The sequence below is a fragment of the Ischnura elegans genome, assembly GCF_921293095.1.
Source record: "Ischnura elegans chromosome 13 unlocalized genomic scaffold, ioIscEleg1.1 SUPER_13_unloc_3, whole genome shotgun sequence".
Classification (NCBI taxonomy): Eukaryota; Metazoa; Arthropoda; class Insecta; order Odonata; family Coenagrionidae; genus Ischnura; species Ischnura elegans.
This window is the reverse complement of record NW_025791659.1, coordinates 4877262-4903525: the sequence shown is the minus strand read 5'-3', so window position 1 is coordinate 4903525 and position 26264 is coordinate 4877262. Positions and strand designations below refer to the sequence as shown.

General features: G+C 39.5%; 1 protein-coding gene across 1 annotated transcript in view; it reads right to left on the bottom strand.

Moving 5' to 3' along the window:
• The window catches only part of LOC124172978 (trafficking kinesin-binding protein milt), a 251480-nt gene that overhangs the window by 81351 nt on the left and 143865 nt on the right, over nucleotides 1-26264 (bottom strand). Inside the window, exons 8-13 of the mRNA XM_046552508.1 lie at nucleotides 25229-25359; nucleotides 22666-22755; nucleotides 20826-21067; nucleotides 15950-16213; nucleotides 8477-8602; nucleotides 4431-4445 (exon numbers count right to left, since the gene is read on the bottom strand). Of these exons, the coding sequence (XP_046408464.1) occupies nucleotides 4431-4445; nucleotides 8477-8602; nucleotides 15950-16213; nucleotides 20826-21067; nucleotides 22666-22755; nucleotides 25229-25359 (868 nt within the window). The remainder of the gene's footprint in view (nucleotides 1-4430; nucleotides 4446-8476; nucleotides 8603-15949; nucleotides 16214-20825; nucleotides 21068-22665; nucleotides 22756-25228; nucleotides 25360-26264) is intronic.

Genomic DNA, 26264 nt, shown 5'->3' with positions numbered 1-26264 from the left:
GGATTGGAAAACTTTGTGACAGCCCCCACACAGGTATCACTATCCCCCCTTGCGTGATCGTTGAGTCTGTGTACACAATAATTTCTTCTGAGGCCCTCACGTATGTCACTTTTCTATTAAATATTTCAGATTCTTGTATGCTCCAACAGATGTGGAACAATGTGGGGATCATACCATCACCATGGAAACCTTAATTATAACTTTCATATTAATGACAATTAATTTTATTTCTACGAGGGTTGTACCAAAAGTACCAATGAGCTACATTGTTGAGGGAAGGTCCTAGGCTGAATCCCACAACAGTGCCGCGCGCAGTGGTTCCCCTAATCTCGAGTCCACCCGTCCGCGATTCACTGTGTCGCTCATTATTGGCTTAGCAACCGTCAGCAATGAAAGTGTCGATTCCTGTTCCCGCCAAGTGTGAGGATTGAGCAGTAATCCGATTTCTCCAAGCAAGGAAGATACCGCCCGTGGAGATTCATCGGCAACTGACTGAAGTTTATGGCGAAGAGTTTTTATTATTATTATTTTGTTTATTTGTCCAAAGACCATGTACAAGAACATACAGTGAGTCCTCGTTCTACGTCACCCCTCATTTCGCGATAACGTCACGAAAATTTTGAGACCGTCATTCGTTTATCGCTCCTTCGCTTCGCGATAACGTCAAGTCTTTTAAATTTCGCACGAGAAAAACATGCGAAGCGGCGTGCGTTGCAGGTTGTTCGTTTTGTGGGCGGTAATACAGTCAGTCTAAACGAAGTGTAAAACGGGGTGATTATTGTTAATTGCGATTACGGTTTTAGCAAATTTTCTGCAAAATGAATTCTTAGGTAGGTGCGCAAGGCTTTACTTGACAAAATGGTTTTCAGGAGCCTAAAAATTGATTTCAAGGAATTTTTCCGAGTAGAACTCGGAGTTTTTGTCGTCACTTTTTTTGCCTAGTTCACAATAATTTTGGTTCCTGTAACTGCGACGATGTTTCAGCGATGATGATGCCCGGGCGACCACCATAGCGAAGCCGAAAAGCAAATGCGGGAAGATACAAAAATGGAGAAGGATTTACGTCAGTGCTGCTAATGTTGTCGATGAAGACAGGAACACGTATTTATGCCATAGTTTGGCATTCCCATCGTAAAAACTGCCCCAGATATGATATGCTAAAATTTTTTCGCGTAGGAATTGTGAGGTCTAGGAGCCGATATTCACTTTGTACATTGTTTCTTGTGGGATACTATGTTTCGATTCACGTCATTTCGTTTATCGTCACATTTTTCAGGAACGGTAAGTGACGTTAAACGAGGACTCACTGTACAGTGATATAGGACATATCAAGGTATAGGGAAAATACATGAATTAAGCCATAGAGTGATTTTAGAAAGCCTCACTGTTGGTACATATTCACAGTAATGTGAATTATTTGTATAAATATTCATTTATTAAGTAAAATAAATTCGCATGAAGGAAATTGCGAACCTTTTTTTTAAATGCACACACCGTTGGAGAGTTTTTTATTTGAGTGGGCAATTCGTTGTATAGTTTGATGCCCATTTCCTTTGGGCCTTAGCTAGATGCTCTGGTCCTGACACTGCCTTGATGTTGATGCTTGGAAATTCGAGTCTTGTTACCGTGAAAGTCAGAATTTATCATGAAGTTGGAGAGATTTTTTCGCACATGTATAACGAAATACATGATTTACACACAAGGAAATGGAAGTATGTTTAGTTTTGTGAAGATACAAGAAGCAAGAGTGCATGTCCATTAAGCACATCCGCAAGTGGCGCAGGGCTTTTGCTGAGGGCCGCACGCAGTGGCCTAGCCAGGAGGGGGGGTCAGGGGAGTGTGGACCCCCCCACCAAAATATAAAAACCCAATTATTTTCCTTCATAAAAGAAAAAATACTGAAAAATCATGAATTTACAAAATATTTATTTAACAAATGAAGTTTTTTTCGATTATGAAAAGTCTTAAAATTTGTTTAAAATCCTCTATTTAGTACCCTTATTTTAAAAAAATTTTCACCCCTGGTTTTGGACCGACCTCCCCTGAACGAAATTCCTGGCAACGCTACAGGCCGCACGGAAGTTCACAATGAAGAACAGAGTGGAAGACCACCGGTTTCGGGTGCGATTCTCCAGAAGATCAACCATGAGCTGCTCATAGATCAGAGGGTAACTGTCCGTGAATTTGTTGACACATTCCTGAAGCTTCCAACGGCGCAATTGAAAGAATTTTAACAGAAACGTTGGGTTATCGCAAGATGTGTGCTATCTGGGTCCCCTGGATGCTGACTGATGGACACAAGGAGCAACGCCTTGACCATGTTCGCTAATTACTTCAACAATGTGAGGGGGGAGGCAACAAGGAGAAGTTGCTGGAGTCTATCGTCACGGAAGATGAAACGTGGGTGTTTCATTACACTCCCGACACAAAACACTTATACTCTTCGAAGTAAGGAAATAAAACTTTGTAAGGTTCACTGTTATTTAATTATGGGCACGACCCGGGTTTTGTAACTTGGTTACATCGTCAGGTGACTGATTTTGCATGCATCATACATTTATACACAAAGTACACAAGTGACAGTGAGGACATCTATCGGAAAGGAAAATGACTGGTTGAAAGGGCGGGGGTGGGGGTTAAACACGGAATGGAATAGTGAGAGGGGGGGGGGGGATTAGGGGGAAAGGGGCAGCCTTGATTTGGGATGAGGGTTAGTTTTATTTCCTTACTTCCAATATGGAGAGGTTTCACAAAGTAAAGCCTGAAGTTATTAGTTACACTTATACTTTGTTCATTTTATATCTGCGGGTGAGCTGTTGTGGCCAAAGCAAGTGGAGATGAGGGGAGGGAAAGTTTCTCGACATGTCACTTTGCCTTTGCCAATATGCAAACAGTAGGCATGGCCTCAGTGAGTCGCTCTCAGACCTCCGCCGAGTGAACATCGTGAATCTGCTCGTGGGGCAGGGTTGCCAAACCTCACGCATTCTCCTTGTACGTGACCAAGTATGCCTTCCATCAACGGTGCCTCATTCAGGGCGGTAGCTGACAATGTCATGGGCTTCTGTGAGAGGATTATCCCCAATACCTTTCAAATGAGTTGGTATATTGTCTCGGCGCCGGGGCCAAAATACCCGTGGCCACCTATGACTCACACGTTTTCAGTGGCAAAGTAGGGCGGCTATGTACATTTGGCAACGTTAAGTTCGCTCCTCCTCCCTCTCTCAGTACTACCCCTCCCCTACCAGCGAAGCCATCCGAGAGTGTCTGGACTCTCACGAAAGCTCACCCGTAGACATAAAGTGAACAGACTATAGGTGGCAAACGCTTCAAGAGTGACAATGGGTGCTTTCCGTTCAACGACACACGTCAACACAAGTTTTTCGTGTTCAATTCTATGTCTGTCGCCGACTGCTGTGACACAAGTCAACAAACGATAACGCGCAGGAATTGGAGAGTTATAAACAGTTACCGCGAGTCGACACAAGTCGACTCATGAGTCGCATGAATGGAAAGCACCCAATGAAGTCCAAGCAGAGGTCACACGCTTCCTCAACGGGTTGGCGGGAGACTTATTCAACTTAGGGGTACAAAAGCTGGAGCACCGTCTCCAAAAGTGTCTCGAAAAAAATGGAAACTACGCTGAAAAATAGACAAAAGTGTAAGCTTTTCAACTACATGAAAATTAATAGCAATATGCTAGTTTTCTTCATCAAAGAAAACCAAATGTATTGATTGCGCTTCCTTACCCACCATTAAAGTATTCATAACATACAAATTATTTGGTTTTAGAAATACCGGTTTAGACGAATGGCCATGGTCCATTTTTATCCTCATTTGAAAAGGGCCAGATTGGCGCCCATGCGATGCCACTCCACGTGACATCACAGGGACCTAGTTTCTAGACGAGTAGATAGGAGTTTTACATCGTCTGCGATTACCAATGCATGCATGAGGCACAGAGCTCAGGGAAACATGTCTTAATAATCACCTATTAAAACTGGCTAAGGTCAGAAATAAGTCTGGTAAGGTATTAATAATCCTTATTTAAGCCAAGCGCTACCAGCTAGCAGCCTGCGTCGTATCAGCGCTCAAGCCTCGCCCCAAGGTCACCTCACAAGGCGGGAGGGGGAACCAGAAATGCGTCACACAGACTTTTTCCCATCATTCCTACTTAGCCGTCGCGTTTTCGCACGCTTGAAAATTTTCACTTTTCGTTTAATCGCGAAAAATAGATATCGTCATTAAAAAATCTAAAAGCGTGAAATACGTACTCCAGGAGTAATAATCTTTCGATTCAGGCAATAAAAAAATAATAGGAAACCACCCTATTAACAATGTTTTCTATTAGTAAAAAATATGGGAACCTTACTTTTGGTACAACCCTCGTAGCTAGAAAGACAAAGAAGAGGCGTATGCATCAAGGATCTTACCTCAGACTGGTGATCCTTTGTTTAGTTGACGAAGGCAAAGGCATAGCAGAGGAAAGAGAAGGAAAGGTTTAGTGTTAGTGCTAAGAATCACCATTGAAGAATAAGCCATGCAAAACCCATGGAATGCACACAGAAATATACACATCATTTGCAGAGCAGCACGGACAGCAAATCACCAGTCCACAAAATGGAGATGATGTGAGCCTAGTTCGAGCAACCATCGTAATAATAATAATACATAAGTTCATTTGCTCTGGCCCAAATCTGTATCTTAAGGCCAGGTTACATGGTACATCAACCCTATTACTGCTACATATCATTCTTCCTGGGGTACTGGCGATGAATGGGGAGGGAATTTTAATAAAATGTAGCAACTTGGAAAAAAAACAATACAAAGCTATTTTATTACCAACAGTAAATATAATAATATTACTAATATTATTATTATTACCAATTAAGTATGAAAAAGAGGTTGATATTGTGTGTTCCATAGTTCATTTTAATGTATTAACTAGGGATGGACGGATCCAGGATTTTTCTCAGATCCTGATTCGGATCAGATCTTTAATTTTCGGAGCCGGATCTTTCGGATCAAAGATTATTTTCAGATCCAAGTGCATTTTCAAATTCCTGTCACTGAGTTTCCCCCGATGATTGTTCAATCTCTTGGGAAGAGTCACAACATGTGCCAGTCGTATTTCGCCTTTTCTAATTTCCACGGCTGAAATTCTGCTGCGTAACCTCTGCGAGAACTTTCAAACAGAATGGTTCATGAGTAGGACGAGAATCGCATGCGACGGCGCATTCGAAGAGAGAATCGGAAATCTTTCCACCCTTATGGGCGTTGCATTCACTAAAGCTATTATTTAAAATTTCGGATCCAGATCCGATGTATTCCGCGACTTTGGATCTGATGTATCCGATCCGACCATCCCTACTTACTTTGTTTCCCTAAATAGTGCTAAGATTATGAAACTCTGATGATGAGCTACACTTGTCATTTTCAGCGTAAGGGGATTTAAAAAAACTTGGGCCTGCCTTTCAGTGGCAAAGATATTTGAAGTGAACACTAGACTCAAATTTTCTTCAGCAATTTTTGTAAAAAGTGAGACAGAATATAGATGATCATTAATGACCTCACATTGGCGGGACGGTATAGTCCAAAAAGCATAAAATGTACAAGTCAATGTTTCTAGGGGTGAATGATTTTTGTGGACTGGAACAGAACATGTAGGAATGCATGAAACAAATTAGAACAGGTTCCATGTTCCGTTCATACATTCACACAAGTAGGATGGTTACACGGTGCATTTCTGTGTCCATTTGCACATTCATGCATTTAGACATAAACTCGTATGTATTAATGGATCATGTAACCAGGTCTTCAGAGCAGAAGAAGCTTACACAACTCATGAATACGTACATTAGTTACAGAGTCCAACTTCATACATCCATACCATCAAGAACAGACACTTTGTTACTTCCACAATATATATTGTTTTTATTTCTATTTTTTTACCAGTTTCGGCTGCAACACCATTATCAAGAACAAAAAATATAATAGAAATTTTTAAAATACACTGTGGAAGAAATAAAGTGTATATTATTGATATAATGGAGCCCTTCCACAACCTACAAGCTTCAAATTTCAATTTAACATCCATACTATGTTACTGTAAATAAAAAAGATAAGCCATTGTGTTAACAAATCATTTCTGAAACAGAACCCATCTAATTGCATAGAACAGAGTATGCTGGCAACATGAAAGAAATAGAATGCAATTTTCAAAAGTATTAACATCGCAATTGATACTCAAAAATAGTATATGTATCAATTTGCAAAAGTTTCTGATAGCTTTCAATACCTAAGCCTTGTTAAGTGATGTCATACTCTCTGGCAAAGAGATGAGTAATCTAGCGAAAGATCCACAGAGAAGAAATCATCCGCCTTGACCGGGATTCGAACCCGGATTGATTTCCGGTCGAGTGCTTTAGCCAGTTAAGCTACCGAGGCGTCATTCTTCCCTGTGGATATTTGTGGACACTACCGGACTAGGTGTTGCTGGACTGCTGAGCATATGATGCCACAAGCAGTCCAAATCGTGTGCATAGCACCACAGCCGGAGAGCAGGCCCGGACATAGAACACAGAGGTGTTCGCTCTTGACTAGTTTTTAAAATATACTGGGACTAGCCACGGTGATAACTTTTACGGAAGTCACCCGCAATGCACAATTGCGCTATGCGCACGATTTGGACTGCTTGTGGCATCATATGCTCAGCAGTCCAGCAACACCTTGCCCGGTAGTGTCTGCAAATATCCACAGGGATGAATGACGCCTCGGTAGCTTAACTGGCTAAAGCACTCGACTGGAAATCGAGGGATCTGGGTTCGAATCCCGGTCAAGGTGAATGATTTTTTCTCTGTGGATCTTTCGCACATTTGTGCATTGCGGGTGACTCCCGTATAAGTTATTACCGCAGCTAGTCCCGGTATGCTTAAAAAAAAAAAAAAAAAAAAAAAAGAGTAATCTTGGCTTCAATGCAAATTAGGGTATAAACTGTGGAGGCAAAAACACCAGGATTATCATGCTTAAATGCAAAGACACACAAGGCTTGTTATCTCCATAAGAATTTCCAGGTAAAATGTAATTATTTACTTTACTTGCTGACAGGGAATGTTTCAAGTTAGCTTGGACGACTTCACTAGCATTGCAGAAGATGACGAGTGACCATTTAATATTAGAAGATTTCTTCAAAGGATAAAAATTGCAAATTAAGCAGAGGGTGATGAGGTTAGGGAAAAACTCTGGATTAATTTTCAAAAATTTCTTCAAAATAACCATTCATCAATCAAGAAAAAATGCAAAATTATTGAATATCTAAAGCCTTTAATGTATTTTCCATATCACAAATGGTCAAGGAAAAATGATTGTACAATTCAGGCTTAACCGTAGGCCATGCAAAATCCATGGGAGAAATGTGTGCATCATATACAGAGGGCTTCAGCAATATAGCATGGAGAATTTACCACAAGCCCACACATAAGAGTAAACGTAACCAAAGGTCTCCCGGTGGCCTTCAACCGTAAGCCATGCAAAACCCATGAGCACAGTGGCGCCGACTCCATGGGGCCTGAGGGGGCCCCAGCCCCCTCAAAAACTCGTTATCGGTGTGAGGAAGAAATGTGTCAGGCTTGTCAATTTTCCCAGAGTGTCCAGATATACAGATTTGAGTTATCAGGGTTCTAATGTTGATCATATGACTCTTCTAAAATGCTTAAAAAACTTAAAATTCACTACTTATAAAATTTCCTGGGGCAAGATCCCTGGTTTGGGCCCCCCAAAATTTTTTGTAAGTCGGCATCCCTGGTATAGGGACAGGAGAAATGATTGTGTGATTCAATTTTAACCACAAGGCATGCAAAACCCATGGGAACACAGAAATATATGCATCATACACAGAAGGCTTTAGTAATATAACATGTAGTATTGATCTCCTATACAGAGTGTCCCATTTATCTTGACCACCCAAAATAACTTTTTGTCCAGATGCAAATTCAAAAATGAGTCAAGAAAATCTTCATTAGCCGTCAGGGGGACATTAATCAGCATGATTGCCTTCCTTGTAGCTTTGTTATTTACAAATATATAATTAGCGGTATGCCTTTTTTATAGGGAAACCTTTATTTTTTATTCGGCAATTCATTTCCTCTCCTATAACTCTTCCTGTTCATATCTTTGTAAATAACAAAGCTACAAGGAAGGCAATCATGCTGATTAATGTCCTCCTGACGGCTAATGAACATTTGCTTGACACATTTTTGAATTTGCATCTGGACAAAAAGTTATTTTGGGTGGTCAAGATCAATGGGACACCCTGCATATAATCAGAGGACTCCAGGAGGCTGTAAAACAGCTGAAAGCTTAAACATTTACCACTGATAAAACCCTGATATTCCATTTGAAGCATGCTGTACTTCTGCCAAACGAATGAGATTAAAGAAAGTAGCATCGATGACACTGCCCGACAATTGAGGGTACTCACGGATAGAGGCAATCCTCGCTGTCCGTTGTTATCTCCGAGTGGTCCGACTCCTCGCTCTGTCCAGCCGAGTCCATACTGTGGAACCCGGTACTCGGGAGCGCACCGTACAAATGCCGTGGTGTCTCACTATAGACCAAGAGAGAGAGACAAAGAAACATTGTGAGAGGGACAAATGTGGTTCAAGGAGCAAATACGAGGAGGGTTCGAAAAATAACAAAAAGGTAGAATATAAAGTACACTTTTATCTTTCGTTTTAATCATAAGATCATCATTTTTTGATTTAAGAGAGCTTTATATCCACAAACAGGGGTGCAGATAGGAATTGGGGTTGGGGTTTAGGTGCAACTAATACCGGGGCGTGTGGAGGTATGGTATACCCACCAGGATAAGCGGTAGGTGCGAGATTAATATATTGCTGCGGAATTTTAACCCTTAACCAGTGACGTGAAATATTTGTTACACTACCAGTGACGTGAGGTCTGGGAGACCGCAATAAATCAAAAATTCATAAAATGTTGCAACGCCATTGTTATTGTTTTGTTTAAGTTTTGTTTAAATGCTTAACTATTCTAAAACTTATATTAAAATTTTTACACTCCCAATACGAACCAATTTGTCATTAAAAATTGTGATTTGAAGCAGGATCAAAAAACTGATGCCAAAAACACTTGAGTAATAATTATTATATTAATGTGTCAATATGTCGCCAGATTAAAAAAAAGCCTTAAATGTAAAAGTTGGAAGGCTAAGTAGTAAGTAGCTATGAAATATATCCAGCTTATTCCTTCCTTGATGCTTTCTTATGCTAGTGACGTACGGTCTCACAGACCGCTAATCGAATTGAAATTCAAATTCACAAAATTTAATGAAAGGAACATTAATTTTTAAGAGTGGGATGTCCTTTTTATGCAAAAATATGAAGCTAACGAGAATTATAGATATTTTGAAATATTAATTTTGAAAATATTCTTAACTTTAGAAACGCAGCGGTCTCTCAGACCGCACGTCACCGGTTAAGGGTTAAGATAAATGGTTCAAAATTGTGAGTTTTACGGCTTCCTGAGGGATATTTTATAAATCCTTAAACTATTTTATTAGTGATAAAAATCCAATTAAGTAAAATGGATTAGACTTAAAATTTCTCTGAGCTCTGGGGGGGGAGGTCTTTTCCCCCCTTCGCTGTGCCAATGACTAGGGGTGCAACTATGAATTAAGGTTGAGGGGGGTTTAGGTGCAACTAATACCGGGATGTGTGGGAGTATGGTATACCCACCAGGATAAGCAGTATGTGCGAGATTAATAAATTGCTGCGGAATTTTAAGATGAATGGTTCAAAATGGTGAGTTTTACTGCTTTCTGAGTGATATTTTATTAATCCTGGCAATATTCTATTAGTGATATCAATCAAATTAAGTAAAACGGATTATATTTAAAATGGGCGTGGCAAATCAAATTATTGCGATTATGAATCACCATCGGAGAATTCATCTGGACAACCAATTTTAACTTGTTATAGATCGAAATCTATATTTTATATTTACGAATAATATTTGAAGTCTGATGGTAATAAAAACTAGGGATGAGTCGATTCTAAATGTCGATTCTCTTCTAGTAAACTTTTATCTTTCGTTTTAATCATACGATCATCATTTTTTTATTTAACCCTTTTAGTGCCAGCCTTTTTTACCTGGTACATCTCATAATTATAGAGAATAACCTCTGTACATCAAACCCTCATGCAGCAACATTTTAAGGAAACATCCCTATTTCAAAGTCATTGGCCCATATCCGGATTCGTCTGGAAGAAATGGGCAATGCACGCTATATAACCTCCAGTAACAAACCTCTCCAATTACAAAAACTCCCTACAACGAAGTCTGTGCTTTGGCCCAAAACATATAAAGTGACCCTTTAGAATAAATTAATGAGGAAAAAACATAGTAATCTACATTTACGGGTAATTTTATCTATCTACAGGCGGTCCCCGACTTTCGTACACAATGCGTTCCCGAAAACTTGTACGAAAGTTGAACCATTGACTTCCATACTAATTAGGGGTTACGTTCCCAAAGAGCGGAATTTACGTACTAAAACTTTTTTTTCACGGAATTCATTTCAATTGACTTAATTTTAATAATAATATATTAATAAAACTCCTCAAATCATCTAATTTCTTTCGAAAATACGCAGAAAATGCAAATATAAGTTTAAAATACAAGAACTCCGTTGGCTATCGAGTGAAACTTCCTCTTGGCGTTTAAGTTGACATTCCACTTATTACGTCCACTATATATAAAAGGACATATCAAGTAGCATAAAAAAATGTATTCGTTGAACCCGCACTCTGGATACCTTTTAATTTTTACACCAAAATTCGATATTTGGCAGGTGACATTCGTGATCGCGTATATTCCGCATGTTATTCAAAAAAGACAAAATACAAACGAAATTCGGGTGATATTTCGTGCAATATCGTTGCTGAAGGTTTACATGAATTAAACAGCAACGAAAAAACACCATTAGAAAGAAGATCTTACAAGTTTTATTGAAAGCTATTCGATGATGTCTAGTCAACTTTTTTGAAAAATCTCTCCAAAGAAGGCTTTCTTCTTCTCTTGATGAAGGAGCCTATAGCAGGCAGCCTCTCTCCCAAATAAATCACCTAGATTAGAGTCAATTACCAACAATTCCCTTCATTATGTATATTATACGTTCGTATTGTTCGCATATACTGCCGATACTGCCATTTGAAACAATTGAATGTTGGGATGCGCAATAAACATCGCGGGAATTTAAAAAAAATTACAGACCAACGTCCGAAAGTCCGATTTTAGCGTACGAAAGTCAAGTAAAAGGTGTCAATTTTGAACGTACGAAAGTGCGAATTGTACGAAAGCCGTGTGTATGAAAGTCGAGGACCGCCTGTATACGCGAAGAATGCCAGGGCCTTTTTAGATGAATTTGCACGATTTTACTCAAAATTTTATAAAATTCTAATTTGAATGTGCTGAAGCTAATTTTTTTTCATTTAACTTCTAATACTTACGTCATTGATTGAAAAGTTCACCTATGTTGTTATCTCTTCTGTACAACTTGGGAAAAATATTTGATTTTTAAATTAATTTAAATACACCCCGCCGATAGATCGGCCCGTGGCATTCTTCGCACATACCCCTCGGGCCGATAGATCGGCCGGCTGGCACTGAAAGGGTTAAGAAAGCTTTATATCCACAAAAAGGGGCACAGGTAGGAATAAAGGCTGGGTGGGGGTGGTTTAGGTGCAACTAATACCGGAAAGTGTGGGGGTATGGAATACCCACCAGGATAAGCGGTACGTACGAGATTAATAAATTGTGGAATTTTAAGATAAACGGTTCAAAATGGTGAGTTTTACGGATTTCCGAAGGATATTTTATAAATCCTTACATTATTCTATTAGTGATATCAATCAAATTAAGTAAAATGGATTAAATTTAAAATTTCTCTGAGTTCTGGGGGGGGGAAGGGTTTATCCCCAAAACCACCCCCACTGCTGTGCCACTGTCCACAAATACTTTATTTGACAGCATATAAGACGCACTTTTTCTCCAAAATTTTGTCTCAAAAAAGTTACATGCGGCTTTTAAGTGAAGGACTTGGCTTAACTTTCAATACTGAATGCTATTTTTAGCCCAATTGAAGGTCTAAACACACGTAACTTTTTCAACATCTGCCATAATTATTTTATCAGGTTTAACTGAATTTTTCCAGAACAAGTATACCTCAAAAAAAAAAGAGAACTGCGATGGTTTCCTTCCGACACTGCAGCGTTCCCGTCTTAAAGTAAACGTAACTAGTAGCGCTCGATCCGCCCTCTTTTGTTTCTGCTTTGATTTGCCCGCCTATGTTTCATACTTATTGGGTACTTTCCATTCATCGACACTTGTCGACACAAGTCGACTTGCGTCGCGGTTTTCGTGTTCCATTCTGTGTGTGTCGCCGTCTGTTGTGACACAAGTCAACAAACGGTAACGCGCGGAAATTGGAGAGTTATAAACAGTTACCGCGAGTCGACACAATTCGACGCGTGAATGGAAAGCACCCATTGTTAGTTTATTTGACTTTTACAAAACGTGAGAACTGAAAGAATCTGTGTTTTTCTGTTGTTTCTGCTTCATTTTGTATAATGTTCGATTGCTTGACGTTCATTCGTTTATCCATCATTGAAATTTACGTATCATATTCGAAATAGCTTGCCGTATGTTAATTTTCCTTGACAAAAATATGCTAGGTAATGCATTCAATGTATCTTGTATGATGTTGGGCACGATATGGTGGAAGTTCTTAATACGAGAGTTCTTATCGTATTATTAAAATAAGACATTGCAATATTTTCAATGTGTGAGTTCCCGACTGTTGTGACACAAGTCAACAAACGATTACGCGCAGGAATTGGAGAATTATAAACAGTTAACGCGAGTCGACACAAGTCGACGCGTGAATCGCATGAATGGAAAGCACCCATTGTTAGTTTATTTGACTTTAACGAAACGTGAGAACTGAAAGAATCTGTGTTTTTCTGTTGTTTCTGCTTCATTTTGTATAATGTTCGATTGCTTGACGTTCTTTCATTTATTCATTATTGAATTTTAAATATCTTGTTCAAAATAACTCGCCGTTTGTTAATTTTCCTTGATAAAAATATGCTAGGTAATGCATTCAACAGGGGCGGATCCAGGATTTCTTTCTGGGGGGGGGGGGCACAACATTACCTCGTAATACAAAACGAACGCAATGAGAATGGGACTTTATTGAAATCTTCCATATTTTTTAAGGTTCTAGGGGGGGGGGGGGGCACGTGCCCCCCGCCCCTAGATCCGCCTATGGCATTCAATAGAATAGAATAGAAATTTTATTCACCTGCTAGGTCTTACATGATGTAGACATAGGCTTTGTCATATTATATCTACTCCTTAAAATACAAAGATTCAATGTTCATATTCCGTAGGATTTGAAATTTTCACGTTGGCAAATACAAACATGAAAAATTGAAACATAAGATACTATAGTATACAATTTATAAGTAGGTTTTATGAATGATAATATTTGCAAGTTTTTACTAATTTACAATTTTACAACATTTTACAAATTACAATTCCTTTTGGGTTTTTAGAAAAAAAGAGAATTCATCAACAGCATAAAAAACTTCACTGAGTAATAATGTTTTTACTTTCCATTTTAATTGCCCAAGGGATGTGATATTCCTGATACCCTGGGGTAGAATGTTGTACAATTTTTTTCCATTATGGTACGGACCACAACTGCATAGTTTTGTATTTCTAGTTAAGACATGTAGTTTATCACTAGATCTAGTTTTATAGCTGTGGTACTCGTTGTTTTTAACAAAAAAATTTATGTTTCTTTTTATAAATACCAGTATGTTAAGGATGTATCAAGAGGATAAAGTCAATATTTTTTGATTTTTAAAGTGAATTCTGCATGATTCTCTGTAACATGGTTCGCAAAATTTTTTTCTGAATCGTAAAGATCTCAGAGCTGTGGTTACTATTCCCCCAGAAAATAATTCCGTAGGAAATAAGAGACTGAAAATTAGCAAAATACAAGCATTTTAGAATATTTTATAATATTCTAAAACATATCTTGTACGATATTGGGCACGATATGGTGGAAGTTCTTAATATTATTAAAATAAGACATTGCGATATTTCCACTGACAAGGGGAGACCACGAAACTTGCTCCGCCTTTTTCAATGCCGAATTTTTTATGGCCTTCGGAATGGTGAACACATCCCTGAACTAGTAGTGGTTCCGTTGAATGGGCCTTAGTTTGGCTGTAATTAATTAATTTTCATGCGGTACTTTTCACAAGCCGGGTATAGTTTCATGATATCGCCTCCGCTAACAAGCGGGCCGGGTGGGGTAGTGGTTAGCGATTACGGCTACCACCCGGGGGACCAGGGTTCGAGGCTTCATGTTGGCTTTATATTTTGTTATCTTCATTGTGATCATATGGCGTCAACTTTTTCATTAATTTTAATTGCGACAAGTATAGACATGAGACTATTTTTTTATCATCATAATGGCATTTAGGTATTTAAGCAGTGTCATTTCAAACCCGGAGATACGAAGACCACACTAGCAAGGGTTGGTGTGCGCCAAAATGTTAATTTTTTTTGCTTATACAGTACACTCCCGATTATCCGGGGTAATGATGGGGAGAGATGGCACGAATAATCGGAAAACACGGATAATCCAAACTTTCAGTTAAATGTCTTTTAATGTTCATAATTTACTTAAAACAAACAATATATTATTATTTATGCAGTTATTGTGTTGCTTTAGAGTGCTTCCAGGACTCCTTGAGAGCTTTCTTCGCCAGTTCGCGATCTTTTTTTAGCGGCGATAGCGTGGATGTACTCGTATTATTAATGCTTTGTGTATGGCCTGGTTTCGAAAACCACGCATCCGTGGCTGTGTGATAACGGATACAGGAAAAAGGTTTGCACGAATGCTTCAAAACCACTGCTTCACGTCGCAAACTACACTGTCAGGCACCACGCCACGCAGTCGCGTCTCGCACAAGTTGCCCGGGTTGAAACTGCTGCGGGACTTGTATCCGTGATCAAGGAGCGCGGTCGCGCACTGCGAGGCTTGGAAAACAGAAACACGGTGCTCCCGTGAATGCAACTAGAGCGCGATCGCTTCCGTTTCACGAAGGGGATTCTGACGGAAGTGATAAGCCCCGTATGTCCTAGCATTGATGCAGTAATTCTGGTGATTTTGCGTAGGATTTTTAAAAACAAAGATCGCGGAAAAAATTGAGCGAGAGTGAAAATCATGCACGGATAATCCGCAACCCGGATAAACCGCAGCCGGATAATCGGGAGTCTACTGTACTGATCAACTTCCACATTAAAAATGAAAACCACTCTCGCGAGAGCACATGCCATTATGATGATAAAAAAATAGTCTCATGTCTATACTTGTCGCAATTAAAATTAATGAAAAAGTTGACGCCATATGATCACAATGAAGATAACAAAATATAAAGCCAACATGAAGCCTCGAACCCTGGTCCCACGGGTGGTAGCCGTAATCGCTAACCACTACCCCACCCGGCCCGCTTGTTAGCGGAGGCGATATCATGAAACTATACCCGGCTTGTGAAAAGTACCGCATGAAAATTAATTAATTACAGCCAAACTAAGGCCCATTCAACGGAACCACTACTAGTTCAGGGATGTGTTCACCACTTCGAAGGCCGTAAAAAATTCGGCATTGAAAAAGGCTGAGCAAGTTTCGTGGTCTCCCCTTGTGAGTCGTATTATTACGCAACGCATTTCGTCGTTACAAACAACATTATCAATCACACCTCAAATAAGAGAACTGGAATGGTTTCCTTTCGACACCTCACCATTCCCCTTCATAACGTAAACGAAACTAGTAGTAAACGAAGTAGTAGAGCTGACTCACCCGAAGATGGAACCCCTCGGATTGTACCCGCCGTGCTGCGGCTGTGGCGTGCTTTGCGCGTTGCTCAGCGATGCGCGGGTGCTCATCCTGCAGGATTGCGCAGCCGACGCAGATGATAACGTGGATGTGGTGGAAAGCTGCGCAAAGGACGCCGTCGACCCGCCGAGCGAGGGATGGCGCTGGTGGTGGAGGGGTGAGGGTGACGGGGAGCCGGAGTTGCGCGACGCGGAGCGCACCGTCTCAAACACCTTGCGGTAGTGTGGCCTGCGTAAGGAAAATGAAAGAGATGTTAGTAATTTCATGGCAGGGATGCGCAATTCAAATTCTCAAATACAGTAGATTCCGTTCAACGGGTCCTGTTTAAAAAAAAAAAATTTCCCCCTCCCCTGGTTTTACCCCCTCCCCCCCGAACGAAATTCCTGGCTACCCCACTGAACATGTACAAAGGCATGAACGAAATTAGAAAGGCCGTTTTACACGGTACACGGAATTGCGCAATCTGACGTACTACGTGCGAAGGCGCAATCAAAATTGCGTCGTTTTAAAGCGGTGAATTGCTAATACACATGCGAGAATGCGTGGACGTGAGACGGCAAAATAGCCCCTGTTCTAATTTCGTTCATGCATTCGCGCAATTCCGCGCCATTTTAGAAATTAATGCAGCTCTAGCCTGCGCAATTCCGTGCCCCGTGTAAAACGGCCTGAAGAGGTTCTATTTTCTCTACATGCATTCGCCAAAGTTGGGTGGCTACACGATGCATTTATTCAGTCATTCACGCGTTCATGCATTTATAAATTAACTCGTCCGTGTTTATGTATCGTGTAACCAGGCCTCGAGACACTGCGCTATTGATATTTTTCTTTCTATTTTGAAATCAATGGAAATGTACGCGAATTTTCTCGTACGTTTACCTAATATTTGTATTAAGCGCCGTAATTGACATTAGGGAACTGTTATCTCAGGCAAAAATTTCAGTAAGGTTGATTAAATTAACGTTTCTTGTGAAGTTGATTTTATATTCAGCTTATTATTTTTCATAAACAGTAGATTCCGTTTAATGGGTCCACCGCTTAATTGGGGCAGATCTTGAAGAACAGAACCCAATAGAGGAATATCCCAGAGTATTCTCCGCTTAATTGGGACAGCATGCCGTTTTATTGGGCCATGGGTCGGCGATATAGACACTATACTCGCGGCTAAATTTAAATTTTTTTGTTTTCAGAAATTTTTTTAATATTATATTTTCCTCCTTTGATTTACTCTTATTTTTCACAAATGTTCCTATTCTTGCACTATTTTGAAAGCCTATGCCTATTCCTGTACTAAATTTCAGAATTTATATGAATTATCTATATGGATAACTGTTGCTTGCACATAAATTGCAGACATTGAATTGAATTCCCCATTTTTAGGCGTGGAATTGCGCGAATGCATGAACGAAAATAGAACAGGGGCTATTTTGCCATCTCGCATCCACGCATTCTCGCATGTGTTCTAGCAATTCACCGCTTTACACGACGCAATTTTGATTGTGCCTTCACACGTACGTCAGACTGCGCAATTCCGTGTACTGTGTAAAACGGCCTTAAGATATGGCTAACATCGTCGGAAAATACACTGGGCTGGAATTCATTCAACAGGTTTAACGTATTTTTCGGTCTACGGTCTGACAGAGATTCTCATCCGAGTTTATCTAACAGGTCAGCTACACCATTAAGACTATCGTAACTACTTTTCACGTACCTGTCATCTCTTCTTTGCACGCGTTCCATCTCTGTTTTTAAGCATATTTCTTGAGAATCCCAAACACTGGCATTTAAAAAAAACTCACACAATCTCTGGCATTTAAAAAAAGCACTTGCATCTGCATCTCTCGTAAATCTACATAATATATTTCGCTTTCCCACAATGCCCGTTTCGTTTGCAAGTGAGCCGTTTGAAATACAGTAGATTCCGTTTAATGGGTCCACCGGTTACTTGGGGCAGCCACTTAATTGGGGCAGATCTTGAAGAACAGAACCCAATAGAGGAATATCCCAGAGTATTCTCCGCTTTATTGGGCCATGAGTGGCTGACATAGACTCTATACTCGCGACGAAATTAAATTTTTTTTTTCAGAATACTATTTTTTTATTCGAGTTTGATCTGAGGTTTCCACGGTGTTTCTTCATATGAGTCTTGGCTTCCGGGCGCTCTTCCTGCAATGCTCATGTGGCAAATGTTACATAGGGCAGACCGGCCGTTCTATCAAAATCAGGATAAGGGCACATGAACGTGCCACGGAGAAGAAACAGTTCCGCCTTTCCGCCGTCTCGGAGCACGTGTGGTCGGAACCAGGCCACACTGTGGATTTCGATAAGCCTAAAGTCTTGTGTAATGAAAGCCGTTACTATCCTAGGCCAATCCGAGAAGCTATAGAGATAGCTAAGCACCCTGAGAACTGCAACAGAGAAGACGGCTCCACATTAGCCAACACATGGAAAAGGCTCTTCCAATGACCAATCAGAGCCCACCTGAATTCCAACCAATCAGAATCGACCTCTGTTCCCCAAGGTACCTGTATAAGAAGGCCAAATTTTATGCATTGCTACTTCTGACCTGAAGACGCCAGCAAGATGGCTGTAGAAACTGTTGTCACTTATGGACATCTAAACGGGGAGGAATGCCCGGAAGCCAAGACTCATACTATTTTTTTATGTTTTCCTCCTTTGATTTAATCTTATTTTTCACAAATGTTCCTATTCTTGCCCTAATTTTGAAAGCTCTTGTTGTTATACTATCCGCAAGAGGATAGGACTTTTCTTTAATAGGACTTAGTGAAAGACATTCATGCAACGTCGCCTGAGGCTGTGAAATATATTTTTGACTAAATTGTTATAATTCTTAAAAATTATAATAAATTGACTAAACTCGCTGATTTATTAATCAAATTAATAGTTTAATAAACTTATATTGCATTATAAACATTCTTTAGTCTTCTTTCTATCATTTCAATGTTTGTTTATGCCCATATACAGGATAGTTTGCATAATTGGGGCAGCCGCTTAATTGGGGCAAAGTGCACAAGTCCCGATATGTCCCAATTAACCGGAATCTACTGCACTTACAATACACAAAAATCCTTCTAAAACGTGGGCCTGGGGAGGACTTATTACCTATAAAAGTTCTTACTACAGTCATTCAAACATGAAAGAACCTTAAGGTTGACATTTTTATGGAGAGATTGTCATCTTAAGCGAAGGAAGAATAATTTATGGTTTAAAAATTCTTTGGACGATACAAAGAAATCATATATTTTACACCAAAACTCTCGGCAACCAGTGTTACTATGGCAAACTTCTTGGGAAACAAAGAAAAAAAGACTTAGAATTAAATTTTACCATAAATTTATTATATATATTTAACATATACTGTACTTGCTCAGAGGTTTTGTTTATTAAGCTCAAGGAATTAATTATTAACCGGAATCTACAGTACTTGCGATGGAGCATTTTTGGAGGACATTCGTTAAGAAGGGTCTCTCGGAACCTTTTTCGACCCCTCCACGCTGGGACTTCGCATTATCTCGGACTCCGAGAGTAGTTGTGCTCCCTCCTTTCCAGGTTTACGACCATATCTACGGTATTGGTTCATGGTCAACTTATGGATTGCTTATATGTATTTAGTAAATGGATAAATGTTGCTTGCACCTAAAATGCAGACTATGAATTGAGTTCCTAATTTTTTTTGAGCATTGTCAAATATTAAACGAAGTTCGAAGGCCAATAATAACGCATTTAATGCAGCAACAATTTCCATGTTGATTTTTACACATAACTCGAGATATAAGTTAATATTTATCGTAGAATTTCGTTTAAAAATTGTAAACGCTGCTCAAAAGACAAATAATTCAATTCTTAGTTTATTTTTAATGAGAAATGAACAAATATTTATTTCGAAAACTGACTGGATAAACAATTGTAGGACCGCTGTCCCTTACCGCTAAGAGGGGTCATAAAAGATGAGGGGTCCGTGTACCTGCTCCCGGATTCCGAGGGTAAATCCCAAACCCCGCAGGGTTGGGTCCCGAGAATAAGACGACGTAAACCCGCGACCGTCCTACAAGGGGTAGAGCTAGAAAATGTATGTATACGGCTTTCGTTCTCTTGGTCAGAAAAATCTCACACGTAAATATACGGCCGTCGTCTCCCGGGTCAGGAAACTTCCACACGTATATATACGTCTTTAGCAGGGAAAAGGTTAAAAGAATCGGGTAGGTATACATAACTCGCGATATAAGTTAATATTTATCGTAGAATTTCGTTTAAAAATTGTACTATTATTATTATTATTGATGCTAGCAGGTAGCAGAGTACCCTGCTAGCTGGTAGCGCTTGGCTTAAATAAGGATTATTAATACCTAATCAAACGAAGAAAACTTTCCAACCTTAACCAGCTTTAATAGGTGATTATTAAGACATGTTTCCCTGAGCTCTGCGCCTCATGCATGCATTGGTAACCTCAGACGATGTATAACTCCTATCCTCTCGTGTAGAAACTAGGTCCCTGTGACGTCACGTGGAGTGGCATCGTATGGGTGCCAATCTGGCCTTTTTAAAATGAGGATAAAATTGACACTTGCCATTTGTCTAAACCGGTATTTCTAAAACCAAACAATTTGTATATTATGAATACACTAATCGTGGGTAACGAATCGCAATCAATGTCTTTCGTTTTCTTTGATGAAGGAAACTAACCTATTGGGGCAGCCACATAATTGGGGCAAAGTGCACAAGTCCCGAAATGTCCCAATTTAACGGAATCTACTGTACTTGCTCAGAGGTTTTGCTTAATTAAGCTCAAGGATTATTGTAATAAATATAAATTCCCACTCACGCTTTGGGTGAGACATCCGTGGGCATGTGTATCCCAGAGTCGAGACTGAGCCCGTAGTTGAGCGACGACTCCAGCTCGAGCGCAATCGAGTCGCCGTAGTGGCTCTGCAGGCTGTGGTGCGTGGTGATGGGCGGAGCGAGGTATCGGTTGCCCGCCAGCGCAGACGGCAGCTCCTTCTGGCGCACCTTGCGCAGATTCTCCTGCGCTTCCGTAAGCAGACACATCACCTCCCCGTAACGCTCCTGAAAGTATAAAAAAAAACAACAATAAAAGACTTAATCAACTAAATAATTAATTACAGAATTAATAGCTCCTGAACGTACAGTAAAACCTCCATGTAGTGAACCTCTTTACCTCGTAAACCTCCATACTTCATACCATTCCTACGGTCCCGTCAGATTTACATGTAAATTTAGGGACAAACCTCTATGTAGTGAAACTCTTTACATCATGAACCTCCATTACTTCATACCACCCTTACCATCCCGTCAGATTTACATGTAAATTATGGGCAAACCTCTTTGTAGTGAACCTCTTCATATCGTAAAACCTCCACTTATCATACCAAGGAGACACCCCCGAGACGGCCAAACTACCTCTGCAAATCGTACCGAGACAACTAGAGACCATTAATGCAGCCGCGATTACATACATGGAATGATGTCTTCAGCGATAAATGTGTCACCCTTATTTTTTTTAATACACCTTTTATGCGCTGTAATTTTCACGTTAATCATTAGTTACGGCCATTTTGTTCCATATAAGAGCATACCTAGCAGTAAATAAGAACAAAGGTATCCAACTAACCTAATCATTTTAAGTGACTGTTGAACTAAGAGAGATCACATTGTTCTCTCTTATGAGATCGACAGAGAAGCTTCGCTTCTTCCCGGCGAATCATATGATTCTCGAGGATACTGTGCTCAGCCAATGCCAATTTTTCCATTTGTCCTAATCTTAGGTGTCCACGTAGATATAGACGTAGTCTATGGATACTGGGACCGCATAGTCAAAGAATCCATTCAGATTCGAAAAAAACAGCAATAATATCAACAGAGAATGTGGCTATAATTTAAGCCATATATGGGACCACCTCTTAAAAATACGAGGGGACTGGCAGCCAATCAGGAGATGCTCAACAGCCCTAACCAAAAGAATTCTGTATATGTACCCCGAGGCTTTGAGGATTTGGTATTGGATTCCTGAATCCCTGATGACGATGGGCAAGTTGTCCGTCGAAACATTGGAAACAGAAATCGAGGACCTGACCCGGTGTGAAACGCGAAAAAACTTCACTGCAACAGTATTTCTGGCATAGCACTATGTACACAATAAGTTTTGCAGAGCACGAAAGATTTAATGTTGGAAGGGGCGGGAAGTGAGAAATTTATTGGAAAGGTGCACGTTTATTAGTACATGGCATGTTTTACATCAGAATTCCAGATTCAGCAGAAAGTTAGATTCAAATCAATCAATCCACATGATACAGTAAAATGTCTTTATAAGGAATGGCAAATGCCAGTGTAACGAAATATTCAATATAACGAAATTATCTTCCGTCCCATAGAACGACATATCCGGTATAACGCATTTCCCATATAACAAATTCCAGTTTAACGAATGTCTTTTTGCTGTCTGTAGGATTTCGTTACAAAGACATTTCACTGTATCAAAGATTCATTCATTAACTTCCACAGAGAGAAAGGCTTTCAATGAAAGAGTGGGGAGAGTTTAAATGTGCCACAGGATAAGGTCTATGATACCCACTTCGCTTCTCCGTTTCCATTCCCCTTGCCATTGAATATTTGGAATGAAAGATATGAATCTGCAATGGTCTCACCTTGAAATCTGCAAGTTCTGTCGTCAGTCTGTCCTGGTTCTCCTTGGTGATGAGGACGAGAGATGAAAGCTCCTCGTTCTCCAGCCGAAGCTGAAATGGAAATGAAAATAAAGTCAGCAGAGAATATCTCAAACAGCACCGCCTTATAGATACTCGAGTAACATCATCATTTGCATACAGTTAACTCTTGATATTACAAAGTCATTGGGACTGAAAAATAGGTCTCCGTAATAAGAAATTAATATATTTCAAGCACCTGGATGTACATCAGAGGCTGGTGTTTTCTCATTGGTACATATGGAAGGCAGGAGACTACTGATTGGTCTGCCTCCAACCTCCTAAATGGGCCAATGAGAAGACGACCTGACTCCGAGGGATGTGTATAAAAGATGGTTGATAACGCCACCTCCACTTCATTGACCTGAAAACGCCAGCTGTAATTCTATCGAAACTGCTGTCTATTTTTAATAAATTACCTTATTTGATCAAAGAGTTAAAGAGTATAAATAAGTTTTGTAAAAAGGCCAAAGATTGGTTGTTGTCCCACGGTGATATGGATGATCATTTTGATGTTTGTGAATAATAAACATATTATTATATATCATTTTTATATTTTTGTGAAAGGAGGAAAAAGAAATTAATTTTGTTCTGTCCATATATTATACTTGGTTCTTGTTTATTGTAAGTTATTCTCACATATATGTTTCATAGTGATAATGTTTCAAAAAATTGCATATACTTTCTTTTTGTTTTCTGGTCTGCCGTGAAATTAATTTTTAAGATGGTAGCTCCCATGCTGGTTTTTTTAACCATTCCTACCTAACCATCTCCTACCTAAAGCTCCATTTGTGTTGTGCTGTTAAAAAAGAAGTGTACATTCAAGGTTGGAGTAATAAATTCAAATTCAATTCTACACAAATGGTCACAGACAACGTGGTACACATGTCTATTTATATGCTACAATCACCTGTGCTGAACTGAATCTCTCCAGTTATAGCCAAAATGACTTCTATCACAGTTATAACACCAGAAGAGCTACAAACCTACACCAAACCTATGTCAGGACTAGACATACTGCACTAGGACCGAAAAATATGGGCCTTATACTATTTAACAAGTTACCCACTGAAGTAAAAAACTGTGAATCGAAAAGTTCATTCAAGTATGCACTTAATCAATATTTAAAAATAAATATCTTCTACTCAGTCGACGAATTTATGCAGCACACATAACTTGCATTAATTATATCTTGACCTGGTACGTATTTGTTTGCAATTACAAATCGCTGGACAGTTTACTAAAGTACTTGTATTAACCCATTAGTGCATAGCGTCCGATGCATCGGGTGTGTGTATTTTATTTTGTTATGGGCTCCAGTTGACTTGCGCTACATTTTAACACTGTATTAAGTTCAAATGGATGTCTGTCTTCGTCCCCCCGCTAATATGTTAGTTGACTCATTGAATTTATCAGTGAAGTATTCATGTGAGACTGGCACACGTCCGATATATCGGATGCAATGCACTAATGGGTTAAAATGTGTTTATGTGTATCTATTTCATATTTTGTATTGGGTTAATATTTTCTGTATTTGTAAATGACGAATCCTATACCTAAACATGTTTGTACGGTCTTTGGAGAATAAATTCTATTCTATTTTATGTTAAACCTTTCCACTGAATTTAAAAAAATGTTTACTTTGGCTTTTCTACCATCATTTGTCTTTACAAAATCGAAAAATGAAAAACATAAATGGACATTATCTGTGCGAGAAGTCTACAATAGATACTTTTGTAGAAGATTTATAGTAATCAACTACCATTAAATACATTTCTACCCTGAGTTAAGTGACGTACGAACTCCCGGTTTTCAAACACCAATGCTTCATCATGCTGCACTCTGGAACAACAAAAATTGCTCCCCATGTGACTACAAACAATGACATAAGGCGTTGGTTATATTATGAGACATGCTGGATAATATTAATAATGTTTATTTGTCCAGAGATCTATAAGTACAAGGGGTACACTGATATAGGACACGTCAAGTTAAAAATATATATACAATAAATACAAATATACAATGATGCAGGATACGTCAAACTTTGTTTAAGAATTCATCTACAGAATAATACATTCTTAATTTCAAATATTTAAGTAGGTTGGTCTTAAAAGTAGTGACACTTAATGGTGCCTTAAGTTCAGGTGGCAATTTATTGTAGAATTGAAGGCCCATACAATTTGGACCAGCACTGGTATTCTTGGTGCGCACATACGAAACATGCAGCTGGTCAATTTGCCTCGTGGAATGATGGTGGACATCACGGTTCTTAATGTAATGAAATAGATTTCTTTTTGTGTAAGCAAGTAAATGAAAAATATACACACATGGTAGTGGTAATATGTCCAGTTTCTTGAACAAGGGACGACAAGGTGAATCACAGGGGGCATTGCACATCAGCCTTATAATTCAATCAGCCTGATCACGTCAGCCTGATAAAGACAATCGTAGAAGGACAGGTGGAAGGGAAAAAAGGGCCACAAATAGAAGTCGTTAGGCTCACCCTCTTGTTCTCGGCCTGTGCGGCATCCAGCTTGTCCAGCAGTGCGTCCACCTCTTCCCTCTGGCGCCCTCCCTCGTTGCGCACGCGCTCCAACTCCTCCGACAGCAGACGACTCTCCTCACTCACGCTTGCTGAAAAGACACAAACGCAACGAAACTTTCAAAAAATCATAAAAAATAATAAATATCAATTCATCGCAATGACAACCATATAAAAAAATCAACCTAAACATCTAGTTTCTGTCAAGGGAATTTCATGTTCCTCACATACTTAGAAATACGAAATAAGTTCGAAAAAGTTTTAGTCCCGTAAGAGTCCCATGTTAATTCAAGTCCATATATCTCGAAAACTAATCGACTTTTTCAAGTTTTCAGATTTTTCCTCCCAATGATTTTTTTTTTTTACTTTAACGTCCAATACTCCAAATCCTCACACCTATCACAGTCTGGGCTACTAATTTGTATCAATCACGCAATCAGTGAATCAAATCGCAGCTATTATAGGGACTATATTATTATTATTATATTTTTATGATTTTTGGAAGTTTACAGAAGCTGTACTTTATTTTACTAACAGAACAAGAACAGTAATAATGCAATACAGTGGAACTTGGTTATAACGGCATCGGCTGTAACGTCAACTCGGGTTTAACGTCACATTTTATACAGACCAACCAAAATTGAACATTTTATGTTGTACGAAAACCCGTACAGTGAGTCCTCGTTCTACGTCACCCCGTTTAACGTCATTTCGCGATAACGTCACGAAAATTTTACGACCATGATTCGTTTATCGCCCCTTCGCTTCGCGATAACGTCACGTATTTTAAATTTCGCGCGAGAAAAAAGGTGAAGTGGCAGGCGTTACAGGTTGTTTGTTTCGTGGGCGGTAATACGGTCAGTCTATTCAAAGGGTAAAACGGTGTGTATATTGTTAATTGCGATTACGGTTTTGGCAAATTTTAGCATCAGAGACATTTCCACGACAATGTCCAAGAAAACAATGTTCACAATAATTTTGGTTCCTATTACTGCGA